Source organism: Triturus cristatus, chromosome 7 (assembly GCF_964204655.1).
Source record: "Triturus cristatus chromosome 7, aTriCri1.1, whole genome shotgun sequence".
Taxonomy (NCBI): Eukaryota; Metazoa; Chordata; class Amphibia; order Caudata; family Salamandridae; genus Triturus; species Triturus cristatus.
Window position 1 is genome coordinate 1,018,988,095 of NC_140590.1, and position 18,559 is coordinate 1,019,006,653.

General features: G+C 46.2%; 1 protein-coding gene across 1 annotated transcript in view; it reads left to right on the forward strand.

Moving 5' to 3' along the window:
* The window catches only part of HSPA4 (heat shock protein family A (Hsp70) member 4), a 481,472-nt gene that overhangs the window by 145,533 nt on the left and 317,380 nt on the right, over positions 1-18,559 (forward strand). The window contains exons 10-11 of the mRNA XM_085618072.1: positions 8,777-8,883; positions 9,342-9,475. Of these exons, the coding sequence (XP_085474198.1) occupies positions 8,777-8,883; positions 9,342-9,475 (241 nt within the window). The remainder of the gene's footprint in view (positions 1-8,776; positions 8,884-9,341; positions 9,476-18,559) is intronic.

Sequence of the window (18,559 nt, forward strand, 5' to 3'; positions counted from 1 at the left end):
CGATTGACTGCGAAGAGACAGACGTCAAGAGCATCGCCGCTTGAATCCTTAAATGGATCTCTGTAGCAGCGGTCGACGTCGATGGTGGCTCATTCAGTGTTGTTGTCGAGACATCGCTCTACGTCGAGGGACAGAAATCCTGTTCGAACTGAGGCGTTTTTCACCCCGTATGATCACGAATATAAGATTGAAGAATGAAGTTTGGAAAAAACCGTGAGGTCCGTGGAAGACTAGATGAGGATACCGGATAATAGAGAGAGTAGAGACCAGGCCCGACTCTAAATTTTGAGAATCCACTTTGAAAGCTTAAAGTCCTCATTTAGTATATACATTGGGTGCTGAAATCATAGGAGCTAAAGTATACTCTCTAGGCACCTTCGGTGTCCAACTAAGAGGGGAGTGTTTGAACCCCCAAGATATTTTTATGTGCGGCTATACCTGCCCACCACAGTGAAGGATACTAGGATTATAGAAAAGATTTGTATTTAGATTTGGGGGATATCCTCTCTTGTCCTGAAGTAGGTGGTGGTCAAACATTAGCAGCCACCGAAACGCATCAATTATTTAAAGAGGCACATCGAGACTGTGAGGACATGTCGTAAATAACAAATAAATCGCTTAAAGAATGAATTTTTAGACAAATGATCTTTGTCCGATTTGGCCTCTTTTTGACGAGAAATAACTTTCTTGCAGGTTCACCCAACATTGCACTGAATTACTTGATGTTTTGTGTTTCATGTTATGTATCATGTTTTTATTCTGATGGAATGTTTTTAACATTGTATGAAATATTTTCTATGTGTGACCACATGTTTGGTTATTTTTAATAAAACATTCGTATTTACAATTTTTGAGCTCGTGGTGTTATGCTCTGGTGATAAGTTTATTTGGTTGTTTGTTTGATATATGATGTTCTAAGTTACCCAAAGGGGATTATTTTCTGACTGAGGTCTACTTGGTGCCCTACTCCTTTGGTGGTTAAAGGGGCCCCTCTCATTGTATTTGAGACGTACCAGAGAAGCCTAGATCAGTGTCAAGATCCCTACGCTTGACGTTGAGAGGAGCATCTTCGTCACATGGCATCACCGTCATCCAGTTCACTCCGGAGGGCTCTCAGACTCCCAGAGAAAAGTCTCCTTCAATCCAGATGTCACCAAGATAGCTGGAAAGCATAAGGCACTGGAAAGTTCCTCCCAGGTCTTCTGAGGGACCTCCTCCTACAGAATCTTTGAGACCCTCTCCTTGCAGGTCTCAGACAATCTAGATATGTCACAAAGGCGTTCACATTCAAATGGGCGCTCAAGATCTCGCCATTCTCCTACTCCAAAGAGGAGACCGAGGTCGCCATAACAACCTCATCTTCCAGGTCTTTCTTTAGGGACTATTCACCAACCCTATATTCTACACCGCCATCCAGGGTTTCCCCGATTGACTATATCGGGACTTTCAATGAAATGTTCTGCAGGGGTGCCAACAAGTTGAACATCAATATGACTGCACCACCAGTTTCAATTTCCGTTATATTTGAAACCCTGCATCATAGGTCTTCGGCCAGACCTCTTCTTCCGCCAGACCTCTTCTTCCGCCAGACCTCTTCTTCCTTTGTTCCCAAGTCTGCTAGAGCCAGCAATGCAGGCTTTCCTAACTCCAGCCACAGTGGGCTCGGCTCCCATTTGGATCTCGAAGAAGTGTAAGACCCCAGAACAAAACCTATTGTTTCTTCGTGCCGACTCCCCTCCAGATTCTGTCTTAGTGGCGGCAGCCAGAAAAACACATTCCGCTACCTCCACCTCCTCTGTTCCTCCAGAAAAGGACAGTAAAAATATGGATTCCTTGGGGGGGAAAAGGATGTGTAATACCTCTGCGTCGGTCGTGAAAGTGGCTAGTGCTTCCGCCCTGCTGGGTCAGTAAGACAGATCATGTGGTGCTCTTTGGCAAGGTATTACAGAGAAGCTACCAAAAGAGGACCAACGAGATTGCCAGGGAATCCTGCAAGAGGGAGGATTGGTGGCAAATCAAGTAATCAGTGCCGCTGCTGTCACAGCCGATATAGCGGCCCACGGATATTCCTACGGCATTTGCTCGAGACGTTCAGCATGACTTCGTCTCACGGGGTCTCAAACCTGATGCACAGAGGAAGATTGTAAACCTTCCCTTCAATGGCTCTTCTCTATTTGGTTATTACGCGGACGATGCAATGTCCAAGATGAAAACTGAATTGGACACTCTAAAGGCTGTTGGGTTGGAAAAGCTGAACGAATTCAGACGAAGGTATTCGTCTCTATGATCAGCATTCCTTTCAGCAGAGGGTTCAAACCCCTCACTGGACCACGCAAAACCAAAGTCAGACGCAATCAAGGTCTCACTACCAACAGAGGAGACCTGGACGAGGGAGAGGAATGCAGAAACAGTCAGCAGCTCCTAAACCACCAACAAAACAATGAGTTGCGGCTTCCTCCATGCCAGTTGACCACTCCGGTGGAGGGTGGGGGGGGGGGGGGGGGGGAGTGTTACTTTACATCTGGAAAGGGCAAGTGGGTCATCAATATTGTGCAGAATGGGTATCTGCTCGGGTTCAAATCTCCAACTCCATCAATCCCTCCGCGATTTTAAATCTGTCCACGACCATTTGTTACAAGCGGAGGTGAACATTCTTCTACAAAAAAGCGCCATAGAAAAAGTTCCCATTCCACGAAGGAAACGGGATTTATTTGTGCGATTTCCTCGTGTAAAAAAGAGGCCCCACCACAGAATACAGACCAGTTACTGGACTTGAGACTGTTGAACAAATTCATTTGCAAAGAAAAGTTTTGAATGTTGGCACTGCATCATATCTTCCCACAGCTTCATCAAGGGAACTGGATGTGCTCCATCGATTTGCAGGACGCATGCTTCCACGTTCCAGTGTCCAAGAAACATCGCAAATTTCTTAGGTTTCAGGTTTCATTCCAGCATTACCAATTCACGGTGCTTCCATTCGGGCTCAAATCGGCCCATCGAACAGTCTCAAAATGCATGGCTGTGGTGGCAGCTTTTCTCCTCAAGCAGAGTATTTTCGTATATCCCTACCTGGACAACTGGCTCTTAAAGAGCGCGTCCCCTGCCGCAGACTCCTCTCTCGTACTATCTTCAGCTACTAAACTGGTTGGGCCTTCATGTCAACTTTAAGAAATCGATCTTCAATCCAACACAGAGGATCCACTACCTGGGTGCCTCCCTGGATACCGAAAAAGCAAGCGTGTTTCCTTCGAAGAGGAGGTTATCCTCAATGCACGAGAAATGTCTGATCCTTCTTCACACACAACGTCCCACAGTCCGACAGGTGTCATCACTGCTGGGCTCAATGGCGTCATGCATTTTCATCGTACCGAATGCAAGGTTAAACATGCGTCCTCTACAACAATGTCTGGAGGACCAGTGATTGCAGGTATCAGTACGCTGGGAATCTTGTGATTCTCCATCAATCAGCCAGGGATTCCATCAGATAGTGGATGAAGTGATCCCACCTGACGAAGGGAGTTCCTTTTCACTTGGATCCCCCTACCCTACTCAGACTATATTCACGGTTGCCTCATTCCAAGGATGGGGTGCTCATATGGGTCCTCTGCAAGTTCAAGGTCTGTGGTTAGAAACAGAATGAGGTTACCACATCAACCTCTTAGAGAAGAGAGCCGTACATCTAGCCCTCAAATCACCGTACCCTTCGCTCCAGTCTTGGTCCATTCTGATTCAAACGGACATTACAACGGCGATGTATTACTTGAACAAACGGGGGTACCCGATCGAGACCTCTTTCCATAGAGTCTCAGACCATCTGGAACTGGCTTCTCGTACGAGACCTATTGATTGTGGCCATTCATCTCCCAGGGACTCACCTCCCAGGCGGACGCCCTAAGCAGAGACTTTGTTGAAGCTCACGACTGGGTGCTCGACAACAAAGATGCTCAAAGCATCTTTCAAAACTGGGGAATGCCAGACATCGTCCTGTTGGCAGACGCGGTAAACACAAAATGCCCTGTATTCGCATCTAGGTTTCCCCAACCTGGCTCTCAAGGAAATGCCCTTTTGATAGAATGGTCTCAGACATTACTGTACGCCTTTCCACAGATTTCTGTTGATTCCCACAGTAATCAGCAAGTTCTACAGGACCAACGCCAGAATGATTCTGATAGCCCCGGAATGGCCTAGTCAGTGGTGGTATCCGGACCTTATTCAGCTTGCCAAATACCACACAGGAGGTTGCCATGCCGTCCGGATTTGCTATCCAAGCACGCAGGGGAGGCTTTTCGCCCCAATCGCTCATCCCTACGATTGACGGCATGGCTCCTGAAGTCCTTCAGTATGGACACCTACAGTTGACTTCAGAATGCATGGACAATCTCAAAGAAGCACAGAGACCTTCCACTAGAAAATCTTATGCCCTCAAGTGGAAGCGTTTTTACCTATGGTGTGTGAACAATGGACATGATCCTTTCCGGGGTCAAGAACAGGTGATTTTACCATATTTTCTGCATTTAGTCAAATCTTGCCTCCAGTTCTCCTCTATTAAAGTCCATCTTGCAGCTATCACAGAATATAGAAAGTCCCCATATCAGACTTCATTTCTCAAAATTCCTGTGGTAAAAGATTTCCTTGAGGGTTTGAGAAAGGTTTACCCTCCAATCAGGGCTCCTTATCCTCCATGGGAGCTTAACATTGTTTTAACAAAGTTGATGGGGGCTCCTTTTGAACCTATTCATAGAGCTTCTTTACAACATTTGACATGGAAATCCGCTTTTCTAGTGGCTATTATATCTGCTCGCAGAGTGAGTGAGATCCAGGCGCTGTGTTGTAAAGAGCCCTACACTGTGTTTCATGCTAACAGAGTGGTTCTAAGAACACATCTGAGTTTTTTACCTAAAGTCTCGAATTTCCATATTAACCAGGCAATCGCACTCCCTATATTCTTCCTGCATTCTTTAAATCTGCCAGAAAGGTCCCTCCATTCTCTGCACCTCAAGAGGGATCTGAGGTTTTATTTAGACAAAACAAAGGATCTGAGAAAATCGAGCAGCCTGTTAACTATGGTTCCATAAACACCAGCTCTGCAGTTTCCAAAAGGTCTATCTCTAGGTGGATGATGTCTTGCATATCATTGTCATACCAACTGGCCAACAAAACCCTCCCGGGCAAACCTATGGCCCATTTTACTAGGGGAAAAGCCTCTACCACTGCTCTCCTTAGGAATGTGTCCATTGCAGGGATTTGTAAAGCTGCGACATGGCGATCAGTTCACACTTTCACTCGCCATTACTGTTTGGATTCTGACACACAGGCGGATGTGCAGTTTGGCCAAGCCTCTCTGAGAAATGAATTTGGTTAATGCCATGTAACATGTTTTCTTTAACTTTACTTGCTGCTGTTTGCTCGTCTGCGAGGAAGTGGGTATGGGCTTGCTACTCTATTCAGTGCTTATGACTAGTGATAAGTATTCCCTGGAAGAGAAGGATAAGTTACTTACCTGTATTCCTAGTTCTCTTCCAGGGGTATACTCATCAAAGTCATAAGCAACCCTCCCTCCTCCCCGGACAAGAAGTAACAGTACTATACTGAGTTTCTTTCATCATGTATGCTGGATCCTACAGGTGTATACACCGTAAAAAAGAACTGACCCACCTGTCACCTGTGGTGCATGATGGGTGCAGGGGGCTCCTGGAGGTCTTAAAGGCACAGTGTCCAGGATCTTGGAAGCCTTAAAGGGAAGGTGCCAGTTTTTTCTATACAGTTATGTTATTCATCTATGCAGCCTCTGGGCTAATTGTCTGCCATTACCTGTTTTCTTTGCTGAAAATAAAAGGTTGTTGTGGATCACTATTGCAGTGCATGTTCTCTATTACAGTATTGGTTTGTGATATTATTTTCACACTATAGAAATGCATGTAATTTTGACTTCTTAGCCTATTGGATATATAATAGGCTGCATATTTGTGTCTATGGGGAACAACCTTTACAACGCACTACCTTTACAACGCATTTTTTACAACGCATAATCCATTACAACGCATGACATTACAACGCATGACACTACAACGCATTTTTAAAAACTACCTTTACAACGCATTCCATTACAACGCATACTACCATTACAACGCATACCATTACAACGCATAATATTACACTACACTATCCAACACTTACCCTACTGATGCACCCCCTGGAGTTAGAATAGTAATTTTTACCCCTATACTATCCAACACTTACCCTACTGTTGCACCCCCTGGAGTTAGAATAGTAATTTTTACCCCTATACTATCCAACACTTACCCTACTGTTGCACCCCCTGGAGTTAGAATAGTAATTTTTAACCCTATACTATCCAACACTTACCCTACTGTTGCACCCCCTGGAGTTAGAATAGTAATTTTTACCCCTATACTATCCAACACTTACCCTACTGTTGCACCCCCTGGAGTTAGAATAGTAATTTTTACCCCTATACTATCCAACACTTACCCTACTGTTGCACCCCCTGGAGTTAGAATAGTAATTTTTACCCCTATACTATCCAACACTTACCCTACTGTTGCACCCCCTGGAGTTAGAATAGTAACTTTTACCCCTATTCTATCCAACACTTACCCTACTGTTGCACCCCTAGAATAGTAATTTGTACCCCTATACTATCCAACACTTACCCTACTGTTGCACCCCCTGGAGTTAGAATAGTAATTTTTACCCCTATTCTATCCAACACTTACCCTACTGTTGCACCCCCTGGAGTTAGAAAAGTAACTTTTACCCCTATACTATCCAACACTTACCCTACTGTTGCACCCCCTGGAGTTAGAATAGTAATTTTTACCCCTATACTATCCAACACTTACCCTACTGTTGCACCCCCTGGAGTTAGAATAGTAATTTTTACCCCTATACTATCCAACACTTACCCTACTGTTGCACCCCCTGGAATTAGAAAAGTAACTTTTACCCCTATACTATCTAATACTTACCTTAAATGTAATTTAATATTATGCGTTGTAATGGTATGCGTTGTAAAGGTAGTATGCGTTGTAATGGAAATGCGTTGTAAAGGTATTTTTTAAAAATGCGTTGTAGTGTCCTGCGTTGTAATGTCATGCGTTGTAATGGATTATGCGTTGTAAAAAATGCGTTGTAAGTGCATGCGTTGTAAAAGTGTGCGTTGTAACGTCATACATCCGTGTCTATGCATGTATATATGTATGTTTGGATAGTACTATGTACTTGTGGTTCTAAACCCACAAATGTATATGTATTGTATATGCTCCGGGGTCCCACCCATGGGCGGGGGTTATTCAGTGCTTATGACTGAGTATATCCCTGGAAGAGAACTAGGATTACAGTTAAGTAACTTATTCATAGTGGTTTTCCATTGTCTGTCAGGAACAGATCCATAATCAGTCAAAACAGGGGAGTAACATCAGTCTACCTTTACCTCAGACGTCCTTAACGTGAGGACACCCCCGCAGAAGAGGTTGGAGACTAGTGTATCAGCAGATATTAATCATGCAGTGGGATCCGGACGTCTATTTCTGTGAGAATGTTATAGAGTCCCAGTGCCAATCATTTGAGCACTTAAGTGGAAGAGGGTCAATTAGAGAGGGGGAGGGGAATTAATTGGTCATTAGTTGGTTCCGAAAGACAGATGTTGCAGGGAATGCAGCTCTCACTTCATAAACATCAGGGATCATGGTTGAATTGGACCAGGAATGGGGTTGGGCAACAGGGCAGGATTGAGTTTGGGTGGAGCTTGAGAATAAGTAGTGACTTCAATAGAAAGTTCTGATGAAACATGGATAAGAGAGGGTCGGAGGTGAGAATGAAGGGCATATTACGACAGGATACGGCCGGACCAAACCTCAGACAGGGATAAGTGAGGTACTTTAAATAGAGCATGGTGTCGGAGTGCGGAAGGGTAAGGAAGAAGGTAAGTGACTGCAGGGTGGCAAATCTGTGCGGCATAATCATTGGACAGACATGCAGGGCAACTGGAGGCCTAGGAAAGCTCTGAAAGAGCAAATGCCGGCATAGGATAAAAGGCAGACTGCAGCAGGCTTGGCCAGAACCACGGACAGAAGCATTGGGCTGTAGTACTGGGCAAAGACTAGTAGGGAAGAGTGGAGGTTTGGGGAACCTCTGAAAGAGAAAGCTGCGGATGCGGAGCCACAGGGCAGAAGTACTCTGCTGAAGCAGCTGGTCAGCGAGAGGAGTGGTACAAGTCCTATAGAGCTGTGAATGAGCAAAGCTTGGGGGTGAGGAAGATGCATGGAGAAATGGTGTGAAGGGACTTGCAGTATTTGAAGACCAGGAGTGAGAGGAGCCCCTGGGAGCAGATGGATTAGTGTTGGGATGCACCAGGGTAACCAAGAGTGTAGAAAGGGATAGATGACAAGCTGGGCACATTGGGAGAGGAAGCTGTTGGGCAGGGCCGCTTGGCACTGGTGACTGAGCATAGGACTTTCGTCAGTCTAGCTCTTGGGAAGGGGTTTATGTAAGGCATCTGTTGGAACTGTGCTAACAATCAAAGTCTCTGAAGGGAAGTAATTTTGTTATTTTCATGCCTGTAACTGGCCAGCCAGCCAGCAATGGTTTGCAAGTTAGCAAATGTTAAATTACAATTTGGGAGTGAGCCTTTTAGAAATTTGACCTTCTACTTTACACAAATACATGCATGCAAAGTATTACTTTGTGTTTAAAGCTGGACTCTAGTTCAGACAATTTTTAACCTTTTAAAATATTTTACACGGTTTCCTTACAGTGCGCTATTTTGTCCCCGGCTTTTAAAGTGAGGGAGTTTTCAATCACTGACTTGGTCCCGTTTCCAATCTCTCTCAAATGGAATTCCCCAGCAGAAGAAGGGTTAAGGTAAGAATGTAAGCAAACTGAAATGTAAAATTTGCGTACAGAGTATCTGCATTGCACCCAAATTTTAACTTGTGTGTTTTTGGATGGGCATGCACTACAAAAGAGTACCTTGTGACACATTGCCCCACAGCCTGTAATTTTAATTTAGAAGCAAAAATTCTAGTGAAGGGAATAGAACCCCTCTGCCACCACTGAAATTGCATTCCTACTGCTTCCCCCAAAACAGGACATGGAAGTAAAAAATGAACATTTCTGTATAAATGTTTTTTTTTGGCAAATAACTAGTACATAAATACTTGTTCTTGGTAATGCTAATACTAAAAGTTGAAGTAAGGTCCGTCAATCCATAGCCAGCAGTTATGATTAGAGGTATAGTCTGCATTGGAAGAACATGTGAATGGACAGTTCTGTACATCATATATGCTGCATAATATATTAATTTATTTACTTTTTGACAGTGATTGCGAGGTTTTCCCGAAGAATCACGCAGCTCCATTCTCGAAAGTTCTGACTTTCTACAGAAAAGAACCATTCACACTAGAAGCATATTATAACTCTCCCAAAGAGCTGCCTTATCCAGATCCTACAATAGGTAAGTAAAAATAGAATGAGAAATGGATTACTAAGCTGAGGGCACAACGTAAACCTATACAAGCTTGCTATGTCTTTTAAAATATTAACTGTCTCCTTGCTTCTTGATAGTGCATGGCTAACTTGCTGGGACCTCTTCTTCATGGGATTTGTATTAGAATATATTAATTATGAATATCTCTTGCTGTGCCTGATATGGACTTTGTAATCTGCTACAACTACTGACTGTTTACAGTTGTCAAAAGTCAGAAAAATTATCCTATTCAGAAGTGATTTTGATTCCTGCTTCACTTGAAGCTCTGTAACAAAGAAACAGGAGGTTGCGGCACATAGCCGGAAGTGTTCTGATTTTTATTTTATTTTTAGATAAACTAATCTTTATTTTCTTTAGTTTCTGTTTCAATACATTGGTAGCAATCAGACACTCTTAGGTACATTCCTGTTATCTATTGTTGTCAATCCCACAGTGAGCCACTGCTTGACCTAAATCTTGGTCTGTTTTTGTGGCAAGCTCATTGCTTGATACATCGGTGTTCCATTTTGGCACACCAATCCACCCCGAGCTGCCTCTGTCAAGGTGGGAGGGTGGGAGTATTTACATTTGCGGGCATTGTCCCTCTTGGCAGCCACTGTGGCCACTTCAACCATTATCGGTTTGCATAGTGGACCACCTAAGTCTTCTAATATGCTAAGCTGTCCCGCCCTCTGGGTAAACAGACTTCTCTTCCAGGGGATATTCATTAATAGTCATAAGCACTTAATAGGCCCGCCCATGTGCCGGGACCCTGGAGCATATACAAAAATATATGCATATATATATATTAATACATGTTTAACCAAAACTAAGGACTAGTCCTGTGAAACATAGATCAATATATATACTATGCATATATATATATATACACACATATATATATTTGCAGCCTAAACACCAAATTAGGCTAAAATATGCCAATATTGCATTGTATTTAATTTAAAGTAAAACATATATATGCAACATTTCCATGATGCAGAGAAATGTATTCTTAAATAGTTTGAACATAACCTTTATGTTCAATGGAAAAGGCAAGGTAAAAGCAGACATATTAGCCTAGAAGGCTGTATATAGAACACACATAAATGTTTTTTTTTTGTTTTTTTTTTAAACTGGTGCTGTGACTTTAGGACCTCCAGGCTCCCATCATGCCCCACAGGTGACAGTTACGTCAGTTCTTTTTTCCTGCTCCTTTTGTGAGGATCCTGGAGCATTGAGCTAGTTGGTTATTGACTTGGTCATTAATTGATATTTTGAAGTTGAATTTTTTTACTTCACTCGACGTCTTTCAGTACAAACTGTACTACTCTAACCTTTTTTCTGACTTTTGTGATATTTTTCTAGTGAGAAATGCCAGTCCTGTTCAACAAGTGTTCTTCGTGTTGAAAGGAAATGGCTAAATCACACCCACATTCGATCTATATTGTGTGCTTACCATCCTCACACAGACCAGACAAACGTTGTTACAGCCAGCAGTTCTCCAGAAGGACCCTTCGAGACAGGAAAAGAATGAAGCTGCATGCAATGCAGGAGAAAGGAAAAGGATCCATAAGTGGCCTGGAAGGTTACAGACAGCCTTCTAAAGAGCCCTCCTCTCACTTGCGGTCTGAGCATAGGAAAAGAGGTGAAAAAAGACGACCTTGGTCAGCTTGCTGTCGACGGAGAGCTGATCAGCGTCTAAGATATCTCTATGCTTCCAAGTCGTCGACAGGAAGACTTTTGCCGTTGTCAACGTCGAAAGAGCAATTGCAGAGGACGCGGTCGGCGCCAGGCTCGTAAAAGTCAAGTAAGTCGAAGTCTAGACTTAAAGTGTCAACCACTTGCCAACCTACGTCTACTGGTCCTAGTCGACGGTCCAGGTCCGGTTCACCTCCGACAGCGGACCATAGACTCTCAACGTCCGCCATTCCGGCAGCACCGATATGTGCCGGCGCCTCGACACCGAGGTTGTAGATGCCGACACCGAGGTTGTAGATGCCGACACCGAGGTTGTAGATGCCGACACCGAGGTTGTAGATGCCGCCACCACCGATGCTGAGTCATGGACACACTGCACGAGGACGCTCTGCTTCACCTTCGCAGATGTCGGGGAGAAAACAATCGACGTTGAATAGATCGACGTCTTGGCCACTGTCCTCACAAGTCTCCACTGGCAAAGAGACAGATTGGCTCGTTCACCTGTACCGATGTCGAGATCCTTTGATGTCTAGAGAAATGTAAGTGATGCTGTCTCTAGAACTAACGTCGAGACACTCGTCGTCGAGGAGTGCATAATCCTCTCCGGGCCTGAGAATTGTGCACATCATGCCGGAGGGATCCCTGGCTCGAGAGCAGCAGACACCTCCGATAAACCTCTCCCAGAGATGGCTGAGTAGTGTGAAAGAGTGGAGAGTGCCAAGGCGCAGTCCATGTTCAGACTACTCCCAAATATATTTCCCCTCTCGAACATCCGGTAGAGGGATGCGTCCACCGACAGCAGCCACAAGGTTTCCATGGGGATCTCCAAGGCAACAATCTCCATCTTCAAGGAAACATCACTATCGAACACCTCTCAGGCGCTCTCCGATTAGAGCCCGACACTCCCATTCCTCAAGGACTCTAGAGCGTAGACACCGGTTTCAATCATGGTCTACAATCACATCCAGATCCTCGGTGGAAGACTATTCCCTTACTTTGCCACTCCTCCTGCCAGAGTGTCACCAGTGGAGGACGACATTACATTCAACGAGGTCCTATGTAGGGGGGCTGCAAAACTAAACATTGAGTGGATGTCTGACTCCTTCGGCATCAGTCATCTTTGAAACCCTCCATCACAGGTTGCCCACTAGACCTCTGCTTCCCTTGGTATCTGGTCTACTGGAACCAACTCTTCATAACTTTCTCACTCCTGCATACCTGGAAAAAAAATGTTCGAGTGTAGCGAAAACCGGTGGGTTGGGAAGTTTTCCTGGGGTGCTTGGGTGTAAAATAAGTTGTGTGTAGGTAGTGTAGCGGGATCAGCCGCATAGTTGAACTAGCTATTTCTCAAGACTTTATGGGCATCTTGCCAACACACGTCATTCAGGGGGTCCACCCTTTCCTCCCATTTCTGTTTGAGGGCTAGAAATATTTTGGCGTCATTGATCACAAATATCTAATATGTGGGATAGTGCACCTTTGCCGAGGCGGCCCATAAGTTGTTTAACTTCGAGAGGCAGGTCAGTAGAGAGTCGCAGGTGCATGGCATGGCAGAGTTGTAGGTATTTGTGAAACTGTGCGCAGGTTAGTGAAAACTGCAGTTGTAGATGTTGAAAAGTGCACAGATGCCCCTTTAGCCAGGCATTGCTTAAGGTTGTGAGACCAATTTTATCCCAGCTCTTAAATCCATCTAGGTGAGCTGTGTGGTTTAGCCTCTTCCTCTCCCACAATGGAGTAAGCTTTGCTAGTGTCTTATAGCAACCTGTAAAACATAGGGAAGCCGGGCACACCTTAATGATCACTGTGGTAATTTCTGGGAGACATGGGGTTGAGGTTGCCATAGAGCAGTCCGATGATGGCATCCATACCTAAATGTGAGAGTTCCAGTCGGTTTGCAGGGTCGTCCCATCATCTGGTCAGCCAGTCGTTTAATTACCATAAATTTGGATGCCCAGTAGTAAAGTTTTAACGTTTGCCATTCCCAGTCTACATCATATACCGATTGCCTGCACTTGTTGAGTGCTATACGAGGTGATCTGTCGCCCATAAGAAGTTGCAGGGCATTATGTTTCTGAAACAAGTAATTAAGAATGGCGAATTCGGAGGGTATATCATCTAGAGAGGATTATCTTGAAGAGAGCCGCTCTCCCCAGTACGTTGAATGGGAGCTGATCCCGTCTATAGAAGTTTTACTTTTGGCAGTCAGTAGTGAAAGGTTGAGACTCCATGCGTGGTTGGGGTTCCAAGAGATGTAAAAACAAAGGTATTGAAAGCTCAGTTTCTGAACTGGGATCGATGTTTTTCAGTTTACAGTGCTCTGATCGCAGCAAATATTTACCAGTAGTGACTTGTGCCAATCCACCCGAAGAACAGATGCCTGTTTGTATAAGGTTAGTATTTCCAGTATGCTAGGTCAGAAGTGTTGCGATTTTTAACTATAGAGTAGTTTCTTCGGTTTGACCGTACCGCTACACATGGTGTAGGAATCCATATTCCTACTCCTGTCCAAATATATTCGTTAGTCGCAACTTAAAGTGGTCTTCACTTTAACCCTGGGCGTAGTTCGCGAAGTGCACTTCGCGAAGCTACGCAAAGTGCAGTTCGCACTACGCGAGCTACGTGTAGCACTTCGCGAACTGCGTAGTACCTTGTTCGCACTGTGCCAGATGTCGTTTTCAATGATTGCACAGTGCGGACAAGCAACCGGCACTGTGCAATCATTGAAAATGGCATCTTGCACAGTGCGAGCTGTAGTTGTCTGCTGCTTGAGTAGATTTTTACTCGAGCGGCAGCTTTCTCAACGCGAACTGGTAGTTTCTCATCGCGAGCGGTCGCGAGCATACACGACCACTCGCAATGAGAAACCTGACCTCCTCGCGTTGGGAATCTCGCCGGGAGGTTTTTTTTCCATGCTTGCGATCGCCAACTTGATGTTGCTGATCGCGAACAAGGAAAAAGTCTTGCCGGGATGTCATTTTGCTTGCTTGCGGTCGCCAACTTGACGTTGCTACGTGCAGTTCGCGAAGTAGCGCGAACTTCGCAAACTACGCGAGCGTAGCGTAGTGCTTTGCCCAGGCTTACTTCACTTGCAATGGCATTTGAAAAGCCAGAGTTCTAAAAGCAGTCAAGACATTAGCTTACTTTAATTTTCAAGGATCTTGATCTGAGCTCTTAGAGGGTGATCTTTCTTTTTTGTATGTAGTATTGATTAGCTTTCCACAACTAGTCATGCTGAGGTTATCAACTTTCAAGGGGCATAATTATACTTTAAGAATAGTCATTTGGTTCTCCTAGATTATCACATCAAGACTAACATGGTTTTCATGCTGAGATCTCCGATTACTCCAGTATTGGAACTTACATAGATTCCCATTGCTTGTATCATTCCCCGTCTTCGAGAGGAGTCCCCGGTAATAAAAAATACCATAGAGATAGGTACAAAAGAAGAGAAAAGGCCTAGGCCTCATCTCATTTTGTAGCATATCCACCTCTTTTTGTAAAAGAGACCAAATGAAATGAACTACCAATCAGAACAGCCTCACCCCATAGAACCTTCCTGAGAGAGCCTCAGATTTTCTACCGCACGTTGTGCAAGGGAGTCTCCACTGAGCTCTGCTCAGTTTTCTTCAACTTTTTTGTATTTCTACTCTTCAAATCTTCATTATGTCGGATAAAGAAAATAAAGCTCTGTTCAAGGCTTGTGCTACCTGCGCCAAGAAGAGGCTTTATGTGGAGGATAAACATAAATACTGTATTTGTTTGTATCCTGACCACCAGCCTACTGACTGCAAGATCTGCAGGACCTTCTCTACTAAAACCTTGCCGGGACCATGAGGGATGTCTGCTCACCTGGTTACAGAAATTAAAGTCACGGAAGGATCCTGTGTCAAGTGACAGTGATGATGGCGCCTCTGCAACATCCTCCAGGAGATCTCAAAAAAGGGGTAGGTCCTCACCTTCAACTTCTTCTGACCCCCCTGCCAAAGCCTTGCAAAAGACCTCTGATAGGTCGGACAGGCACAGTCCCGTCAAATCTCCTCGCCGAGGTGTAAAGGAGAGGGAAGGACTGGTTACTGAGGTGGTTTTGGGTAAGAAGACGAGCCATGGGTCTTCTGTTACTTCCCCACCCTCTGAGAAACAGAAGTTGTTCAAGAAAACCAGCTTCTGATGGATATATCTGCCAGTGGATTCCTCACCTTGTGAATATCCCCTGCGCCAGCAACATTCGGAAACTTTTGTAGCAGTCCACGCCGATGTGGTCGAAGACGACGTCCGAGAGACACGGCTCCGCTCGCGACTCCGCTGACGTCACCGGCTCCATAAGAAGACCCCATCGGCGTGATGACGTCAGTTCCCTTTTTTCCGCGCCGACGACGCCAATGGATTTCGGGAATCGTTACTGGTAGCTGTTCTGGTTACTTTGTATGTTTTCTGGATTTCTCTGTCTATCTTCTAAAAATGTCGACAAGGAAGTCTGGGTTTAAGCCTTGCCGAGAATGTGGCAAGCACATGTCCATCACCGACCCGCACGACGATTGCGTTTGGTGTTTGTCCTCGGACCATGATGTGGGAGGTTGTTCAAGTTGCAGGAAAATGAGCTCGAAGGCTCTTAAGGAGAGAGAAGCAAAGCTCTTTATCGCCCGGATGAAGAAGGAGAAAAGAGGAAGAAGAAGATCCAGGTCGAGGTCGGCTTCCAAGTCCACTTCGGGACATGCTTCAAAGAGCAAGAAGCATAAGAAAAAGAGGAGGCATTCGTCGCATCATAAAGCTTCGACGTCCAAGTCGCAATCGCCAGCTCGACGTCGGAGAGAGTCAGTGTCTCCCTCTCCTGTCCCGACTTCGCCTCCGGTTCCATCTTCTCTGGTGCCTTCGCCGGCTCCGGCTGAATCCCCGGTGCCGGTGTCATCTCCAGCGCCGGTTCCATCTCCAGATCCTGCAAGTCCTCCGGCTCCGTCTCTGGCCCAGGATGAGGATCGTCAGGCTCCGGGTTAGTCTGTGACGCCGCTTGCTCTACCGTCGGCGCCGATAGGCCCGAGTCCGGTGCTACCTGACCAGTATCCTGCTTTCCCTACTCCAGGTCAGGACCCCCCGTATTATCTCAATGCAATGTATGGGGTGTTCTCACGGGCCATGTATACCTCTGGTGCACCTATGGGTCCGATGGCTTTCAATCTGGGAGTGCCGCAGGTTTACCCTCAAGCACAGTTTATGCCGTTCTTCCCAGCGACGCCGTCTTGGCAGCTGCCGGCGCCGAAAACATCGACGCCGCTTCCCTCTTCGCCGGCGCCGACTCGACTTCGTTCGACGCCGGCTGCTCCAGCTGATCCGCGTTCGGCGCCGTCGGATTCGAACACTGCGCCGCCGACGCCTCCGGTGCGGATCCGTTCGAGAAGGGAGGCGCAGAGAGTGCTAGAGGAGAGACGCTTTCTGATGGAAGAGGCTGAGGAGGGGGAATTGGTCGAATCCGATGAGGTGTTCGACGAATTGAAGGAGGCAAGTGGTCTGGATTTGTCTCCGGAGTGGGAGATCACTCCACCATCGGACGAACCCTCTAAAGACGCAGCACCCTATCATGCAGTAATTAGAAAGGCTGCGGAGTTGTTGGACCTTCAATTGCCATCCACCGAATTCAAGTCCAATATTTTAACTGAGGTGTTGCATTCTCCAACTGCGGTCTCAGAGCCTCTGTTGCCTTTACACAAAGCAATTTTGGAACCTGTCCTGGATGTATGGCGCAAGCCTTTCTCAGCTCCTGCAGTCTCCAAGGTAGTCGCAAGAAGGTATAGGGTGGCTCCAGGGGATCCTGAATTTTTATCTTCACACCCTTCACCTGAAAGCCTAGTAGTTCAGGCGGCTTGTTCTGGACGGTCGAAAGGGGCTTTTCCTCAAGTCCCAGGGGACAGGGAGGCAAAAAAGGTGGACCAATCGGCCAAGAAGGTCTTCATCAGCCAGTATGGCATTAAAATCTTCAAATGCGACTTGTCTGTTGGGGTGCTATATCCATGCACTTATGGACTCGGCTAAGTTGGCGCCAAAACTGTCAGAGGAGGATAGAGGAGGCTTCAATGAAGTTCTATCGGATGCCCAGGCGGCTGCTCGCCAGGTTATTCAAGAGTAAGGCTACGGCTAGGTCGTTGGGCCTTCAATCCCAGCCGAGAGGTACTTTCAAGAGGTACAGAGGATTTGGAAGGGCGAGTTTTTGTTCTTATAGGCCAACCCAGCAGCAGCAGCAACAGCAGCAAGGCTCCAAGGGATATAGAGGAAGACTTAGAGGTCGCTCACGTGGCTGTCAACTCTCCTCCTCCTCTTCCTCTTCCTCAGCCCCTCCCACCACCGCAAAACAGCCCTAGATTCGACATTCCGGATCATGCTGGTCCTGTGGGGGGCCGGCTTACCCATTTTCTACAAGATTGGGAATCTGTAACTACAGATCTCTGGGTTCTGGATCTTGTAGAAAATGGGTACGCCCTTCCCTTTCGGGAATTCCCTCCAAATTACCCTCCTTGCCAAGGATCTTGCTCGGAGGACCACCGTCTTCTCCTGCAGGAGGAAGTCCAGAAGTTGTTTCAGAAAGGTGCGATAGAGGTGGTTCCGGAGCAGGAGAGGGGTCAGGGATGCTACTCCCGGTATTTTCTGATTCCGAAAAAGGACGGCAGATTGCGTCCGTTATTGGACCTCAGAATCCTGAACTTTTACCTGAAACAGGAAAAGTTCAAGATGCTCACCCTTGCGCAGGTTCTTCAGGCGCTGAATCGGGAGGATTGGATGGTGTCGCTCGACTTGCAGGATGTGTATTTTCACATCCCCATCCTGAAGTCGCACAGGAAGTACCTCCCGGTTTACGGTAGGGTCGCAACATTATCAGTTTGCGGTCCTCCCGTTTGGTCTTACTTCGGCACCTCGAGTCTTCACAAAGGTGATGGCGGTGGTGGCAGCCCATCTCAGAAGGTCGGGAATTTCGGTTTTCCCTTATTTAGACGACTGGCTGATCAAGGCGGAGTCGTCGGAGAGGGTGCTGTGCCATTTGCAGGTTTCAACTCGGCTGTTGTATAAATTGGGCTTTTCGATCAATGTGCCCAAATCTCACCTGGTGCCCTCTCAGCGCAACCTGTTCATAGGTGCGGTACTGGACACTACTGTGTGTCGGGCATTCCCTCCTCCTCAAAGGATTCTCGACATTCAGGAGATGATTCCTTTATTTTTCAACGGAGCGATCGTTCCAGTTCTGAAGGTCCTTCGCCTGCTCGGTCTGTTCGCCTCCTGCATTCTGTTGGTCAACCATGCACGCTGGCACATGAGGGCGCTCCAGTGGTGCCTCCGCAAGCAGTGGTATCAGCACAAGGGAGATCTCAGGGAGTCTGTGAGGATCTCCAG